This window comes from Protopterus annectens, chromosome 4.part0 (genome assembly GCF_019279795.1).
Source record: "Protopterus annectens isolate FY-2018-M chromosome 4.part0, PAN1.0, whole genome shotgun sequence".
NCBI classification, from domain to species: domain Eukaryota; kingdom Metazoa; phylum Chordata; order Ceratodontiformes; family Protopteridae; genus Protopterus; species Protopterus annectens.
Genome location: NC_056733.1, coordinates 458,576,561 through 458,594,258, shown reverse-complemented (window position 1 = coordinate 458,594,258; position 17,698 = coordinate 458,576,561). Strand labels below are relative to the sequence as shown.

Here is a 17,698-nt window from a genome sequence, read left to right as displayed (position 1 = left end):
ACTTTATCCATGTTTGTTTCTCCATTAGCTTGGTTATACCTGCCCATCAGAGGTAAATATTTATTACCCCATTGTTTTGAGACGTAGTCTACTGTATCCTTTAACATAACTACAGGGTATCCTCTGTTCTTGAACATCCTAAAAATAACCTGCAATTCAGCATCCATAACTTCCCTCGTAGATGACATACGTGCCGCTCTAATACATTGTCCCTTTACAACATTTTTGAATATATGGGGTGGATGGTTACTATTGAACTGAATATAATCATTTGAAAATGTGTTTTTTCTATAAATCCTAGATGCAAAACCTTCATCCGTATGACTTATATATGTATCCAAGTAGGCAATTCCCTTGCTACTCAAATTGTATGTAAACCTTAAAAATTGTGTCGTACTATTTATATACTCAATAAATTCACCTATTGTCTCCTTTTGGCCCTTCCATAATATAAATAGATCATCTAAATAGCTAGCATAAAATGCTATATCAGAATAGAATCTACTTTTAAACAAAAATTCTGACTCCCATTCCAACATTACAAGGTTAGCAAAAATGGGGGCACAAGATGCCCCCATAGCTACCCCCTTGCTCTGCCTGAAATATTCTCCTTGAAATGTTATATAATTATGGTCTAGAATTAATGCCATCATGTCTGTTATTAAGCAAATCCTATCCCAACTAAGATTAGAGAACTTCCTCAAACTGTTGCTAAAATATTCTAATCCAATGTCCTTAGGTATACTTGAAAATAAATCTATAACATCTATTGTCAAATAAATTAAACCTTCATTCCACAAATCAGATGTAAGTTTACCTAAAAAATTCCAGGAATCTATCATTAAATGTGGAATGTGTTTGTACACATGTTTAGTCCATCTATCAATAACCACCCCTATATTAAATGTTTTAGACTTAGAACCTGAAATAATTGGTCTAAAAGGGGGGGTTTTTATGGATTTATGGACCTTAGGTATACCTATTATTTTAGCCAAAATAGGATAATCAGTTTTCAAAAACATATAGATTACATTCGTAATTCTATTGTCTATTAAATATTCTTCCAAGGTCAAATCAATTCTTTTATATCCAATATTAATTTGATTGATCGAAACTACTTCATAGTTACCTGACTCATGCAATAAATTATGTATTTCCATATTATAATCAAAAGTATAATAGACAACAATGCCTCCCCCCTTATCAGGCTTCATAATTCTTATATCGTTATTGTGCATCAATTGATTCAAACAATTCCGTTCACTTGCTGTTAAGTTGTCCTGATATGTTTTATAGTATGAATTGCCATTTCTTTTTCGTAAATTATTGTTAAGCCAGTAAATATCTTTACATACCATTTTTTCAAAATTGGCTACTTGTAAGTTAGATACTGGGACATATGAACTTTTTTCTTTAGGTCATTGTGTCTACTTACTTCATTATTAGCATCACTTTGTCCAAATTGTATCGCTAAATTCAACCTTCTACAATAGAGTTTGATTTCCTTAATAGTATCCACTAAATTAATACCTATAGTTGGAATAAACTTCATGCCTTTACTCAGCAGCTGAACTAATTCCTTACTAATATCTAAATCTGTATAATTGAACACATTAAAGCCATTATGTGTGCTTAGTATATGATTTTCTTCCTCATTTACACTTTTGTCTTTCTCTTCCTCATCCAGTTCATTACCCTGTTGTATACCATCATCTTTCTTTACCTCATTACACTCTAAATACTGTTGTGTACTATTCTTAGGAAGAGAACAGGAAAACATGCCTAAACTCATATTCTGAATAACATTTATCTTACTTCTCTGTTCCACTGATTGTACTGCCTCTTGGGGGCCAGAAAAAATCTGCCCCCTTGAAAATTTTCATCTCTTTCCACACTCATTATTCTGTTCCTATTGCTCATATATCTCTCCCTTTGCGTATTATGTCTGTCTTGTGGCCACACATAGGCTCTATTGTTCTGATACAGTTCTATATCACGTTGAATCTTTCTATTTTTCCTTTGATAAATACTGTGTGCTTTATTTTCAGCTGTTGTGAATTGCTTGTTATATAATTCCTTCCATGCTTCAAAATTAGTGTGCTTAATAATGTTATCATTCAACCCTTCCACTTCACTAACTAAAGTAGTCAATTTTTCATCATTTATTTTAATTAATAATTTCATATATGAGAACCCATATCCATCAAACAAGTTGTTAAATTCATTAATGATGACTGCTTTATAGTCAACACCCAAAGGTAGTTTAAAAAACCTAAGTCCTTTGGGCATTACTTGTATTTTTAAGCACTTTAACAAATATGCATTGTCAATTTTTGTGTTCTTAATTTGAAGCAGTTTCTTACCAAAATTAAATATCATTTCCTTCAAAGGTTCATTTACAGGACTAGTATGTCTCCCTATAACATAATTAGTTTCCCCCACATTTTCAAAATCAAATTCATCTCATAAAAATTGATCTATTATATCACCTTTATGGTGTGTCACTTTTTTTGAGTTCAAAAACAAATGTCCAGAATGCCTTTTTGTTTTACTTTCACAACGTGGGCTAGAAAGAGTTTTATTATGAACAGTACCTTTAGTATTTCCATTTATTGTCCTCGTATAGTTCGAGTACGTTTTTACTGCCTGTCGGTTCTTCGGTCTAGCCCCATTCCTCTCCGCTTCTTCTCTAGTGTGGAACAAACTAAAATCAAAAGTAAATTCGTTCGCTGGCGACAAATTGCTAATTACATTCCTATTAACATATTCCAAGGAGTCCTGCATAGAACGTGCATCATCATGATCCACGCACAACTGTCCATTCGGAATGTCAATCTGTGTGTTTGTATCCATAATACAAACATCAATAGGTGGAGCGTGAGTAACTTCCACCGAAGTGCATTTAACTGAAGATGTACGTTCTAACGCCCCTTCATTAGGTTTGGGTGCTTCCACAAAAGCACTCACCAAATCGATAAGCCTGTTAACCTCAGACTGTAATGCTGTAACCTCAGCGCGTAAAGCGATAAAATCTTCTTTGTTCAATGAAGCTTGCGTCTCGTCTCCACTTCCTGCCATACCAGTTCACCGACAAATACCTCCAAATGCACCTGTAGAACCACGTACTGAACAAAATAACTAGAACTGGTGCAGACTAGGATGACTTCCAACACAGCTCGAACAAAATGCTTCTTTTATTGTATAACAATAGAAACATCCACTGGTTAAGCGCTTTCAACTGTCAACATACAGTCTTCCTCAGAACCAGAAGTCAGGGATAATTCCTAGTTTATATAGTAAATATAGCAAAAATGGCGCCAATATATTTAAAGCAACAACCCTCCATATTTAAATTTAAAAATACTCTGTACTAATCAACTAAATTAAGTTAAGAACAATACATATTACATTTATAATGTATGACATACTATAAATATTGATACTACAAATGTTTAAAATCACATAAAAATCCATTAAATTTCTAACTTAATATTTAATATTAAAGAATCCATTAAATTTCTAACTTAATATTAAAAAAGGTTTAATACTTATGCTATCATTGATACCAGGGAATCTAGTGGCATCTGTATGTATTTGCCACTTGCTTTCTTTCAATGCCAAGGACATTTTCCAGTCCCCTCCATATAAAAGACTAACAACCTGGTCAATAACAGCAAATGTCATCTATGTTATCTATCATAGTATGTCATCTACGAGGGAAGTTATGGATGCTGAATTGCAAGTTATTTTTAGGATGTTCAAGAACAGAGGATACCCTGTAGTTATGTTAAAGGATACAGTAGACTACGTCTCAAAACAATGGGGTAATAAATATTTACCTCTGATGGGCAGGTATAACCAAGCTAATGGAGAAACAAACATGGATAAAGTTGATAATGATCCTAGGGATGTAGCTTACAACAGGGTATGTGTTTTAATGTACACACCGTATGTGAATTATATCAGGGATATTGTATGTAGGCACTGGGACTTGATAACGACCTCTAATAATATAGGTATAAAATTAGGGGGTAATCCATTATTTGTTTATAAAACAGCTCCTAATATTAAAAGGTTATTAGAAAGGACTGACAATTATGGAAAAGTTAAGGATATTCAGAAGGCGACCAAAAAATGTGGAACATGCAAACAATCTGGTCGAATTAATGAAGCAGCATTTGTTAGGCTAGCAGACATTAATAATACTTATGTGAAGTGCAGGGCAGGTAATTGTAACACCAAACAGGTAGTATACCTTGCTACCTGTATTGCCTGTTCTGCATTTTAGGTATAATGTTTGAAAATGTGAACTTGTTAATATGATTTACTTACTTTTATATAAATGTAAGTTTGCCTATATCACAACTGTTAATTCAATAAAGATGTATAGAAAATGCAAGAAGAATTTATAAAGCTATCTGAAAAGCAAAGTTAAAAACTGACTTAATAAATTTGTCAACCCATTTTAAACAACTATCTATTGATTATAGCTCCTTAAAACATCCATTCATGAAGTCCAACACAGATGTTTAAATTCTGAGATGTGAATACATAAACTCAACCTGCATATTAACGGTATACCTAAATATCTAGACAATGCATAACTACTTTCAGTAACTGTGCAATACATTTTCAAAACATTAAATGACTTGACTAAAGAAAATACTCTAGCCAAAATGAAGATGGACACTGTCCACATGTCTGGTCCATCAAAACCAGGTTTCAATTGAAAAATAATAGTAAACTTTTTTCTCATTCTCTGTAAAAAAATATAATCTTTTTCAGTGTAATAAAATGCAGAATGTTTATTTTTAACCAAGTGCCAATTAATATTTATTAATATTTAGCCCAAAAGAGAAAAGTCTTCTCAAAGATGAAAAAAATAACTTTAGTAAATTTGAATGACAATTAGAGGTATGTTCCCAGCCATATTAGACATGAGCTACACACTGTTTTATCATTTTCACATATTAAACATCTTGTACTGATTGCAAGTTACAATGATTAGCTGATGACAAGAATATACTTTCATTACATAATAATGGTATAAATCACCAAATCAGAAGAAGTAAGTTAACAATTTCTTTTCTCACATTAAAGAAGACTTAATCTGTTCACAGCAAATATACCTAGCAGCCTCTGAATCAAATGTGCTGCTTAACATTAAAGCTTTCAGTGAAGTTTTTATCAACTCACATGACAGCAAAGCAAGTGGGGTGGCAAACATATTTGTATTTGAAGTGCTGTATACATTTCAAGATGCAAATGACAGAATTTGTTAATGAGTTTCAAGTAAAGATATTTTTTTCACCATTGGTTCTATTTATGATCCTTTTGTAAAATATAAATATTTTTGATAGAATTAGATGATGTTTACAAATTGTAAGTGTACACTCAATAATTTTCTGTTGACCATAATATTGATATTTCATCAAATTTCAAAAACCCTAAATAGAAAATCTTTCAGTATTTTTTTCCAGACAGATATAATTTAACTTATCTGTGGAAATTTTTAATGTTCATCCTAGAAAAGCAGCAAGTCACTATAATATTGGCTTTTCATCAAATCTGAAGAATGCCAAAAGTTACATTTTTCAGGATTTTGCAAAGGTCATTTAATTGATCTGTGAAAATGTGAACGTTTATCCTAGAAAGGCATTGTACATCTTGATTATAAGAATAAAAAATTGTCTAGATTATGTCTTTTGGATGTCAAATAATATTTAGAATTTTTTCCCAATATGTCATTATGTCCATATGTTCTTTCTGAACTTGCTCCATTAGCAGCTATATTTTCAGTCAGAAAAAAACTCATTTTGCATTAATAAAGAGTCTTTTTTCTTTATGAACAAAAGATAAAATCTGCAATAGGTTTATTGTGGGAGAAAATTAATTTTGCAATTGAACATGTGCATCCACATAGACCACATTTATTTTTTTTACTGCATAAGATCATATGATCATTTGAGGTTACTAGGCTAATGGTCCTGGGGCCCTTACAAGCCTAGCCAAGAGTTTATCCCCAAAAAAGAAACCTCAGTCAGTTTATTCAGTTAACTTTAAGAATCAAATAATTGACTTTTGAGAACTGTTACACTCTCAGAACTTTTTTGACAAATTGCTTGCAATACATTGCTCAAAGTTTATAGCTAGAAGGACAGAAATCAAATCCATTTTCAGTAGCTTAATGGCCAGTGGGACCTTTTTTAAAGAGATTAGAAAAGAAAAATAAATAACAAAAAGGCTAATTATATCAGTCAGAAAAAAACTCATCCAGAGAGAATAAAAGAATTTTAGAAATAGTTAATTTGCTGAATATTTTGATAATATATTTTCCAAACTCCTATACAAAAATTGTACATTTGAATTCATTCACCTATATGCTTTTACTCTAAACAATTTTGGCATCTTGTTTTCTTTAAATTGTTGATTACATTTATCATTTTCCAGATAATAAAGCTTTTGCTCCAGATTCCATTCCTATTCAATATTACTAATGTTTTGCTAAAAAACAAAGTCAAAGAATACTAAATATATTAATATCCATATAATTTACAGATCATTCTCTAATTCCTTAGTTTTCTTTTGCAAAGTTTATTTTAATAAAAAAATGGACAATGATTGCACAAGTCTAGCAAGTTACTGGCCCATTGTACTTTTCAACTCCGATTATAAAATTATAGCTAAATTTGTATTACCATATTGCTATTTAAAATCAGCATTCAGTTACATCCCAGTCAGTATGGAGTTATCACAGGAAAAAAATGTCTATAGCTACTCAAATATTACAAATTATTCAAGAACATATTAAAGTAAAACATAACTAGACAATAATATCTGTTTAGACTCAACATTTTGTTCACTAGATGCTTAAAAAGCTTTTGACTCCATTACTGTGGAATATCTATTTTAGTTCTTATAAAGTTAAATCTTCCTCCACAACTCTATTACTCGATGACAGCATCTTCAAACAAAATATTTTATTCATATTAAAACAACACTGATTCCAAAGTCATGATCCAAAACTCAGGTGTCTGTCAAAGATGCCTTTATTTACCAGTTCTTTTCTATTGACTATTAACTGCATTTTTTAAAGTCAGCTGATCAAGAAATACTGTAAGGCCTCTGATTATCAGTAATCAACCAGTTAAATTAGCTGCATACACAAATGATTCATTATTAATAGTAACTAAAGATACATCTCTCTTATATTGTCCTTTTCCCAAAGTATGCAAAATTGTAATAGTTACAAGACTAATTTTTACAAATCATAATTATTATTCATTTCAATCCCTAAACAGGATGTTACCCAATTATTAGCTGTTTAAAATGTTTATGATGAATTTATTCAAATAGTCAACATTACATTGCAGAAGAACAGAAAAAAATCCATCTGCAATAAAATGTGTACATTTCTAACAAGTTGCAGAATTCTTAATTATCTTTTGCAGGAAGAATCAATATTTTTAATTTAAAGAATGTAGAATCTGACTAAAATATTCTGGGGAGGTGTCTCTTCAATAATTCCTTGGGAGATTTTAACCCTGCCTAGATCACATTTTTTATAATATAAACAACCCTGAAGTTATCCTCTTTCTTTTAGATGTTAATTAGTGTGGTAAAATGGTATGTAACTTTATTTGAACATAATATTCAGATAGTCAATGATATTTGGGTAATTATATTTGTCTACTTATTTTCTTTGCTTGGCATATTAGATTTTAGGCACATGCGTTTAATATATACAGAACATTTCATACCACCTAAAAAGCACCTCTCTTCCATCTTCTGTAAATTTTCCAAGGCATAACTTCCTTTGGGTATCCTGGTTTCCTAATAATTTGAAACTAGAGTTATATGATGTATAACCTACGTTAGATACATTCTGCTGTCCTAAACATTCCTTTTCCATTATAGGCAGGTTATTTATTTATTTATTGATTTATTTATTTATATTTATTTGACATTTGTTAACCGGGTTCGTCTGACTGGGGAAAGCCCTTTTTCAGCACAGATCTGAGGAGAAAAGCTCCAGTATTACAATGCATAGACTTTTATTAGCACAGACAATAGTTACAAGTCAAAATGAAATAAAATTTAAATCAAATTATCATTGATTATTAATATGTCAAATTTGTTCAGTTTGAATATTATTAATAAAAGACTCTTTAGAACAGATCATATATTTGGCAAGAAAATCCAAATTTATTTTGGATAAAAATGATATATCTAAATAATTAAACTAGTTGTTATGCCTAATAGTTGATCAGTAACCAAATAATTTCTGATTTAAGAAAGGAATTATATTTTTCACAAGTGATGAACATTTTGTTAAACTCTGGAGAATTTATAATATTTTTATTTGCTCTTTCAAGAACCAAACTATCTAACAGAAGATTTTCCTGAGGGCTTAATTATACCCAAAAGTAATAGGCTGGAAATACTTGGGGAAATATTATAGAAATAATGTTGACATGGTTGTGGCCTTTTAAGCATATTGTATCAAAAATTGTGGTCTTGTTCTAGAGTTCTAGAATTCACCTTTGGTGGTTGAAAACATGTATGCTTTTTAAAGCTGTTAGTGGTAAGGAAGTTGTGTACCTTCTGCCAAAATTTTTTGTAACATTGATCACATCCAAACTGAAACAATCAAATCAATATTGCTGGCAAGTTTAGTGAAAAAAAATAATGATACTTGAAGTTCTACCTCTGGAAACTACTAATGATGCCTTTTAAAGAAATTGTGATATTTATTTGGTCAATTTATGTATTATAAAGGAAATGACTGTAGCCAGGATTATTATTTTTTTTTTGTTTGTTTTTCTCAGCCTGGAGGAAAACATGGGAGGGTTCAGTGGGATGTGGGAGATTTTAACTGAATTAATATGCTACTCAAATTGCTAATAAGGCAAAGTAAATTATACTTTTAATGCTGTTACACACAAGATGCTTCAGTTTTATTTAAAATAAAGCAATATTATCCAAAAATATCCCTTTTATAAGCTTAGAAAGTTGATAGAATAACAGGGCTTGCATTTGCATAATTGGAGGCTATGAAGTTTGAAACGCAAATGTTTGTCATGATCTAATGTTTTAAATTACCCATGGATTGAGAGAAAACCATATATTCTATGAGAAACAGTTCAAAAACGTGAAGCAAATATTTAGACATTCTGTGAAATTCTGGACAGTTGAGAATTATGATCCTTATGCCCTGAAACTTCTCCCAAAGCACACTTCATATACTCCACTCACTTAGTACTGCTTCCATCTTATCCAAATTTACTGCAATACTTGCATCTTTCTCCTCACCTGCTTTTGTCATCATGCTGCATCCTTGAGGGTATTAAAAGCACTGCCACTAACCAAGGCTTTATTTCACTCTGCCTGCTAACACTCATTTCAGTCATTTCTGTAATTCCTACCTACAGCTTCATGGTTGAGTCACTTTCAATCATAGGGTTGCTGTTTTGCTGCTCATTCATCTCTTCACTGTCATCCAGTCAAGGCCACAATGTGCTTCAATCTCCACCCTTCTACTCTGTCACAATAGCTGCCCAAACTGCATAAACTCTGCTGGAAGAACAGGCTTATATCTTCTTTAAATCCCTTTCATTCATTATGCATATGAGCACAAACTATAGTGCAATAAAGGTCCTAAAACATTACTGAGTCAAAGCAAACATTGGAATGGAGTTGTTATTTGTTGTTTGTTTACTGTCAGTTTCATGAGCACTCATCAGTCACCTTCTTGAGATTGTCATTATGAATCTGGTGTCTTTGATAGCCATAAACATTACATGTTTTTCTGCACAGTGTTTCCTAGGCCCACCCATCTTGTAATTATTTAATGTGATTTTTCACATTATATTTTATTTATTTATTTATTTATTTGCAATGGCCTGTCAATCATGACCATGAATGACTTACTAGATGTAGTCAACTAACACATATGGGTAGTCCTGTAATTCTGATCTCTTGATATATGTAGAATCTAGGAAGAATTTACAAGAAGCAAAATCATTTCTATTGAAAGTAACCCATTACCTTAACCCCAGAGTTATATTGTCAGCCAACAAAATGACCAGAACTATGTTGTTTTTCTATATCTATAAAGATAAATTATTGTTTTTGTTTCTTTGCCTTCTCTATTGCACTATACAGACTAACGTAATCCCTCCCTGATTTTGGTCTAACTTGCATCTTATGACTTTATTATTACTTTCTGAAAATTGTGCTTTGTACCAGATTTCATAAATACCTCAATTGACTCACAAATTCTCCTTTTTTTCCAATTCCATTCACCCCAACATTTACATGCACCTTGAATTTCCATCATTTTGATTGCTCTGTCTTGGATAAACTCATTCATGCAGAAGAATTCTGCATTTAGGAAATGTAGATTAGTATTAAACTTTGCAATTTTGATTTTTGCTAAGGGATGCTATCAATAAGCAGAATAGTTTCTAACTATACCACACTGCTCTTTAAGTATAGAAATTTGGCAACATACCTGTAGTCTTAAAACTGGTAAGAATCTAATATTGAATGAGTATAGTGCTTTTGTACTTTTCTACTGATATGAGAGGGTTATTAAAATAATTTAAGAAAGCTGAAATCAGACGATGCTAGGAACACAGATATGTGTGCATGTGTGTGACGGCTTAGGATGTATTAAGTGTGGGGGTATGTAAGGTAATGAATGAAAGAACTTTTTATGTGTCAGTTAGAAACAAATTAAAATGTTCAGTTTCTCATGCATAAAATTTAGTAGTGATATAAAAATGCTGAAATGTTTTGTATTATTTTTAATATACTTTTATTTCTCTCACACAGATTCAATATGTGAAAAAGAAAAAGGGAGCCCCAATTATGTTGAGAAACTTGCTCCACCAATCAGTGAAGAAGATGCTGGAGAGTACACCTATCTGAAAGAGACAGGATCCAGTAACATAAATCCTGCTGATACAAGTGAAACCCCACTTTTAAAATCCTCAGACAGTGATGGATCTTCCAGTGGTTCAGAATCTACCAGTGGAGCCTTGTATGCTAAAATAGCAAGACTGTCCAAACAGTCAAAGGATGATGAGGAAAATGCACCTGACTGCAAGATTACAACTGCTGTTGGCAAGCCACCTTCCCCTGAGAGAATTAAACCTCCTCCTCCTGATCCTTCCACAAAGCCAAAAGTATCTTGGATTCATGGAAAGTTTAATAATCAGTCATATTCCTTGCCTACATCTAGATCAGCTGGGAAAGCAACAAGTCAGTCTGATATTCCAGAAAATAGTCAAGGGACAAGCATGAAGGACCACAGCAGAAAAAGAAGCCCAAGTGAGACATCTGGTGGCCTTCAAAGTAAATATGATGAAGTTGCAATCATGAAGCACAAAGAAAAAGGCCAAAAAAGTAAAGAATCCAGCACCCTGGAGCCTCAAAGTGCATCCAGATCTAAGCAACGGAACAAAGCAAATCAGGAACAACTAGGAAATATCAATGGTGCTGTTCAAAATGCTTTAAAGAAGATTGGAAACTTTCATGCAGACAAAAAAGGTATAGAAATTAAAGAGGCCCCTAAAAGCCCAAATCACAGAAAATCCAGATCTGATGGCATACCTCCACAGCTCTCATCAGAGGCTGCAACACAGCTAGCAGCACAACTTAAGGAAAAGACTCAGAGCCTCAACAGGAGTGAAAGCAATGTGAAACAGAATGGAGTGGCTTCACCCCAGTTTCAAAAGGAAAAGCCTACACCTCCTCAGAAGGCAAAACGTTCAGTTTCTCATGTTAGTCAGAAATCAAGCAATGCTACGTTACCAGTTTCCACAACGTCTCAAAAAATAAACATGCCATCACCTGATGTGACAGCTAAAGAAGAAAAAAATGTTGAGAAACAGGACTCAAACAATATCCATGAGCCGGTTGGCATGCCAAAGAAAGAAGCAGGTGACCAGGTACCTAAAAGGACACCAATAAAGAAGCCACCTAGAAAGAAAAGTAAAGAAGCAACCTTGGACATTGATTCCAAAAATCATCCCAGAACCCCAGTATTGCCACCACAGACAGTCAAGTAGGAATGCAAGACCTGTTTTAATGTCCTGGTCACATCCCAGATGGCATCAAGCATCTCTCTGTTTCAAAGTAGATAGAGCTGGTCCAGCAGTAAAAAATAAATCAATAAAATTCCTTATAAGGATTTTACTGCAAGTAAAATCCAAACTCAATAATGCTTAAAAATGGAATTCCCTCAAAGATTAAGAACATCTGGATCTTAGTAATACATTTATTCCTTTCAAGTAATTTTCAAAAACAATTTTGTTGAAGGTGTGGAAAAAAGAAGGACACAAATACAGTATAGTGTTTAACCAGAATGGATATAGGGAAAGAAAAACAGAACTGAGATTATCTCAAGACTGTAGTGCCTTTTTTATTCATGTTTACTGGGTATTTCTTCTTCATTTCAGTCTTTGTTTATCTGAAGTATAATATTTAAAATCTCAACTTTTATGAACTGGGATGATATTGTTTAAATTATGAAGAAGAAAAAATAATGTTGGTATGGTACTATTTCTGAAATGGAGATAAGAAGAAATATTTTGTGATGAATGCTTACTCAAGATGCATTTTTATTATTTTAATCTTAAATGACAATTTTAGGTACTTTTTTCCAAATAAGGTTACTAGTTTGATATAACTTACAAAGGAAAATGTTGATTTTCTGAACAGTATTATTTTATATTTGCATAAGCAGTGCTTATAATAATATAAATTCTGTGCTGTCCTATATTTTTTTCAAATATGGATAAGCTAGCTTTTCATATTGTATTCCACTTTGCTATAGCAGTTTGCTTTACATTGGCTGAAAACTGCCAAAGACCAAAGATAAACATGCATACTTTCTGCTTCTATATATTCATGAAGAGTTCATTAGAACATAAGGGACTACAGTTTTGTATTTTTCCTCCAGAATACTGGTAGTGGTGATGTTTTTATACAACTGTGTTTTACTACTTGCATTCAGCTTTACAGCAATTAAATAGTGAGTCTGAAAGACATTTACAAACATGACTCTATCAATTCATTATGTAAATCACTTACATTATCCTGAAAAAAAAGTAAACATTTCAGCACACAGGCCCTGGAGTATAAAATGACAATAGATCTTCACTAGCATGTTCGGGAAAACAAGCCATACTCCAGTAAATGTGTGAATATTTTGGTCTTAAGTCATGTCATCAATATGTCATCACTGGATGATGATGTATGCTTTGAAGTATTTATAGCTAATTCAGAAGTAATATATATATATATATATATATATATATATATATATATATATATATATATATATATATATATCTCCAATGTCTTGGTAAGGGACATTTTGTAGATGTCTTTTTACACATTTCTTTTCTTTTCTTTCTTTTTTTTTTTTTGACTAGTTCCTCTATATCTGGTTATTGCTTGTAAAATAATGGAAGGTGAGGTCCTACCATTAACTGTGATATAAGTAGAAGCTGAATTATGTAAGATTTTTGCAGCTTGGATATGCTTATCAAAAAAGTGGTTTTCTTTTAAAGAACTAAAAGAACTTGTGATTCAAAGGGACATAGACACAATCAATCTCTTTGCTTGTATCCACTGTGAATATATGCTGTTAATTATTTGAGCATGGATCATGATATGAGATTAGCTCCAATATTGTATTGTTATCCTGAGTCTGCTTTAAGTTCATAAACCCTGACTGAAATTTAGAAATAATGTGGTTTACAACTAGCCAAAATCATTTGGCAAGTATCTCTAACTACATGCTACCCTCAAGGTTTATGAGTGATGTAGGATGGCTCAATGTAAAAGTAAAACTGTAAGTGACTACCGTAGAGTTTGAACAAGCACTTGCATCTCTCACAGATTATTTCACTAATGGATATCAATAGTGGATTATCTGTAAACTCAGACTTTTGGTAGTATGGTTCATTGGCTCTTATTCACAGTGCAGGCGTATAGCTTGTTCTGTCAAAGTTCATCATCAACATCAATCTCTAACTATTGCCTTTCATGTAGGTGTCTGTCTTCTTTTTGAAGTGACTCTAGTGTATGTACAGAGCTAGCATGCGCGTAAGCTTATAAAGTATTGCATTGCATCATCCCATCTGTTAATGTTGCTGTTTAAGTTTAACAGGATATTGCCAACACTTGTGTTTGTCTTGGAATATACCCTTTTATCCAATGTATGATGATCTCAGAGTTGGTATAAATAAGTTTTGGGGTGTATGGGGGGATAGAAGTGTGCAGGGGGGCACCCCCCTTGCAAAAAGAAGTTTTAAGCAGAACAGCAAGTTTTAAAATTGTTCTTCTTCTGTGTTTTTAGCCTTTTTTTTTTGACTTGTTGGCATGTGGCATTTCAAGTGCTGACATTTCAATGGGGAGCCTCATAAAAATGTCCCAGCACAGACAAGGCCTTAGAGACTAAACACAGTTTTCTACTGAGTAACATGTAATTCAATGGAAATAGTAATACTGGTTTTATTAAATGGCACAGTGTTACAATGTTGGCAGTTTACAATCTGGAAAACAGCAAGGGTGCTGTCAAAAAACCCAGGAACTTGAATTATTTTTCCATCCTTTATTTGAGAAGAACAACAGCCATAGCAATGGTGAAGACCATTATAACTGTATACAGAATTAACCATGCGCAAGTATTAGAGCATGAATGGATAACTGATTACATGACATCACAGGACAGCATAAGGATGTGTGGGTAGCTACATGCCAAGGTGAAAGTATATTTACCCTGTACTCTGTAGCTTCCAACTAATAACCCCTTACCATAACAGTATCTAATGGACATTATCCAGCAGGTTTGGAACAATGCAGAGACTTTGTATGACAGGACACACTCCTTCAAGAGAGATCCAAACCCTTCCTGAAAGCCTATATGACTAAGGGTGTTAAGTTTCCTGAAATTGAGTCTACATGAGTTTTCCATTCCCTAGCAAAGAAAGGCCTTACCACTGCAATATTATGCATAACCCAGGTCCTAAAAGCTTCACTCATTTGGTATAGAGTAGTAAGAGTCATTAATAAAAAAGGCAGGGTCCAGAGGTAGTTCTTCATGAATGATGTTCTCTAACAACCTTTTCAGTTCATGACAGAAGTCCAAAACTTGAGGACAGGCCCAAAATTGATGTAAGGCATCAACAGTTTAGTTATCATATTAAGTCTGAAGTTATGCCTCTTTGCTGTTGCTACAAAGGTCTAAATTCCTCCAGCCACTATTCCAATCCCCAACCAGAACAGGGCTGATTTCTCATACAAGCTATTTCCTAGCATATTCCAAAAATGGACATCCAAAAGGCTGAAGTTGAGTAAAAACAGTTTTAATAACAGTAATACACAAAACAAACTGGTGAGCACTTTTGCGGCTTACCCACTTCTTCAGGCCATGAAAAAATAAAAGACACTTAAAACCTTATATACAAATAACCAGCCATACAATTAAGGGATGTCAGATCACATGGTGCAATTAATGATGCAATCCTCCCCTCTTCAGAGCAGGTTTTAAAGACACAGCATTATTCAGACCTGGGTATAGAGTAGCCCTCAATATATTCTGTTTCATTAGCTATATCACCTCCTCTTATATTAGTACCAACTTTATGCAGAACCAAAAACTTAAAACGATGGGTATCATCAGTTTCTATCACATGTTTGGCTAGCACATTACTTTCTTTCTTATTGTGTATATTATTCTTATGCTCAAGTACTCTTTCTTTCAATGTTCAATTGGTTTTCCCAATATAGAACCCTTCACATACAGTGCACTGTGCCCAATACACTATGTTCTTATCTGTGCTGTCAGCATAAAAACTAAACTCAATCTTTCTCATAGTTCTAGGGTGTGTAACAGATGTAACCGTCCACACATACATACAGGCACTACTTGATCTGCATGCATACGTACTTCTCCTTACAGAATGTAAACTGTCTATATAGTTCTGCCTATAACACAGATGTTGCTTCAGGGTTTTATTGTTTTCTAAGGAGAATCATGGATGGGGTCTGACCACATTACCTACACTTGGGTCCGTCATGAGTATTGGCCAGTTCTTTTTCACCACATCACAAATGACGTTAATGTTACTTGAATATGTTAGAGTTACCCTACTTGCATTACCTTCAGGTAAATGTTTCTTCTTAGCTCGTTGGTCCAGGAGGTCAGAGAAATAGGGTCTAATCTCATTCCCAGTGGCAGATCTAACCTCATTAATAGCCCTTTCAATGACTCCTAGTTTGTAACTATGCTCTAACAACTCTATATGTAAAGTGTCCAGAGCTTCTTCTAGCGTAGTTTCATTTGTATGCAGTCTCATTACTCTGAGCACTTGGTTTTTAACCACATTCCTTGGAATGTGCCTGGGGTGCATGCTAGTGTTGTGTAGGATGTTGGTCTTCCTACAGGTTTTCCTATACATACTAGTGCAGATGCCGCCTAGCTCATCCTTCTTAATAACAGTGTCAAGAAAATCTATATCATCAGCAGAGTAATGCATAGTAAATGAAAGAAAGGTAGTTGTATTTTGTAAATAATCTACAAACTCCAGCAGTAGATCTGTTGGTCCTTGCCAAACAAAAAAGACATCATCCACAAATCGTTTGTAAAATTTCACATGTGAACTAAATCTAACATCTGTAAAAACTGACTGATTTTCCCAATAAGCCAAGACAATATTGGCATAAGAGTTGGCACATGCTGTGCCCATTGAAACCCCCAGTTTTTGCAGATAATATTCCAATTCAAAGATGAAAACATTATTCTCTAGTAGTAGATCCAGTAGTGCACACAATCACTGTACCTTAGAGTTAGAAAAAAACCTATCAGATGTCAAAAAAAAACTTACACTATCTATTCCTACATCATTTGGAATGACCATAACAACTGAATTAACATCTAATGCTACAAACAAAATGTCATTCAAATCATCCAGATTTATTGACCATTGATATAGGTTTTGTAGGAACTGCTTGGTATTCTTCAACACAGTTGTAATGGTGGCAAGAACCAATATAAGTTGCTTTTCCACATATATAGAGATGGACTCAGTCAGCCACCCTCTCCCAGAAACTATAGGTCGGACAGGGGGGTTGACAGCGCCTTTATGCATTTTCTGTAATCCATAAATAGTGGGTATTCTGGGATGGTCACCTGTGAAGTAGGTATATAAACCATAATCAATCTGATTTGTCATCAGCAAAGCATATAAATAAAAATTAACTCTTAATGATTCAAGTAACTTGAAATCTTTGCAACTTCATATAAACCTCTCCATCATTTAATATGCTAGACATCTTTTCACTGTAACTACTTTTGTCTAGAACCACTATCCCTCCACCCTTGTCAGCTGGTCTAATCAATAATGCTGTGTCTTACTTAAATCATGCAAAGCTTCCATGGTTACAAAGGAGTCAGTATCTGTCACTCATGCCTGGACACACACACACACACACACACACACACACACACACACACACACACACACTTCCCACTTGCAACAGACCATCTGGAGGATTGACTCTTCACTTTCAGCACTTTCTTTGAGTTGTGTGGAGAAGCCAGATCACCCATCAAAACTCCTACTGATAGAAGGAGCATATACAGACTGCATTGAAGGCACCCAGCTAGTAAATGAACTGGAGA

General features: G+C 33.5%; 1 protein-coding gene across 1 annotated transcript in view; it reads left to right on the top strand.

Annotated features, from left to right (window-relative positions):
• The window catches only part of SCARF2 (scavenger receptor class F member 2), a 1,458,836-nt gene extending 1,445,781 nt beyond the window's left edge, over positions 1-13,055 (top strand). Inside the window, exon 11 of the mRNA XM_044068378.1 lies at positions 10,837-13,055. Coding sequence (XP_043924313.1) covers positions 10,837-12,074 — 1,238 coding nt within the window. The 3' untranslated portion in view covers positions 12,075-13,055. The remainder of the gene's footprint in view (positions 1-10,836) is intronic.
• The last annotated feature ends 4,643 nt before the right edge of the window (positions 13,056-17,698 follow it).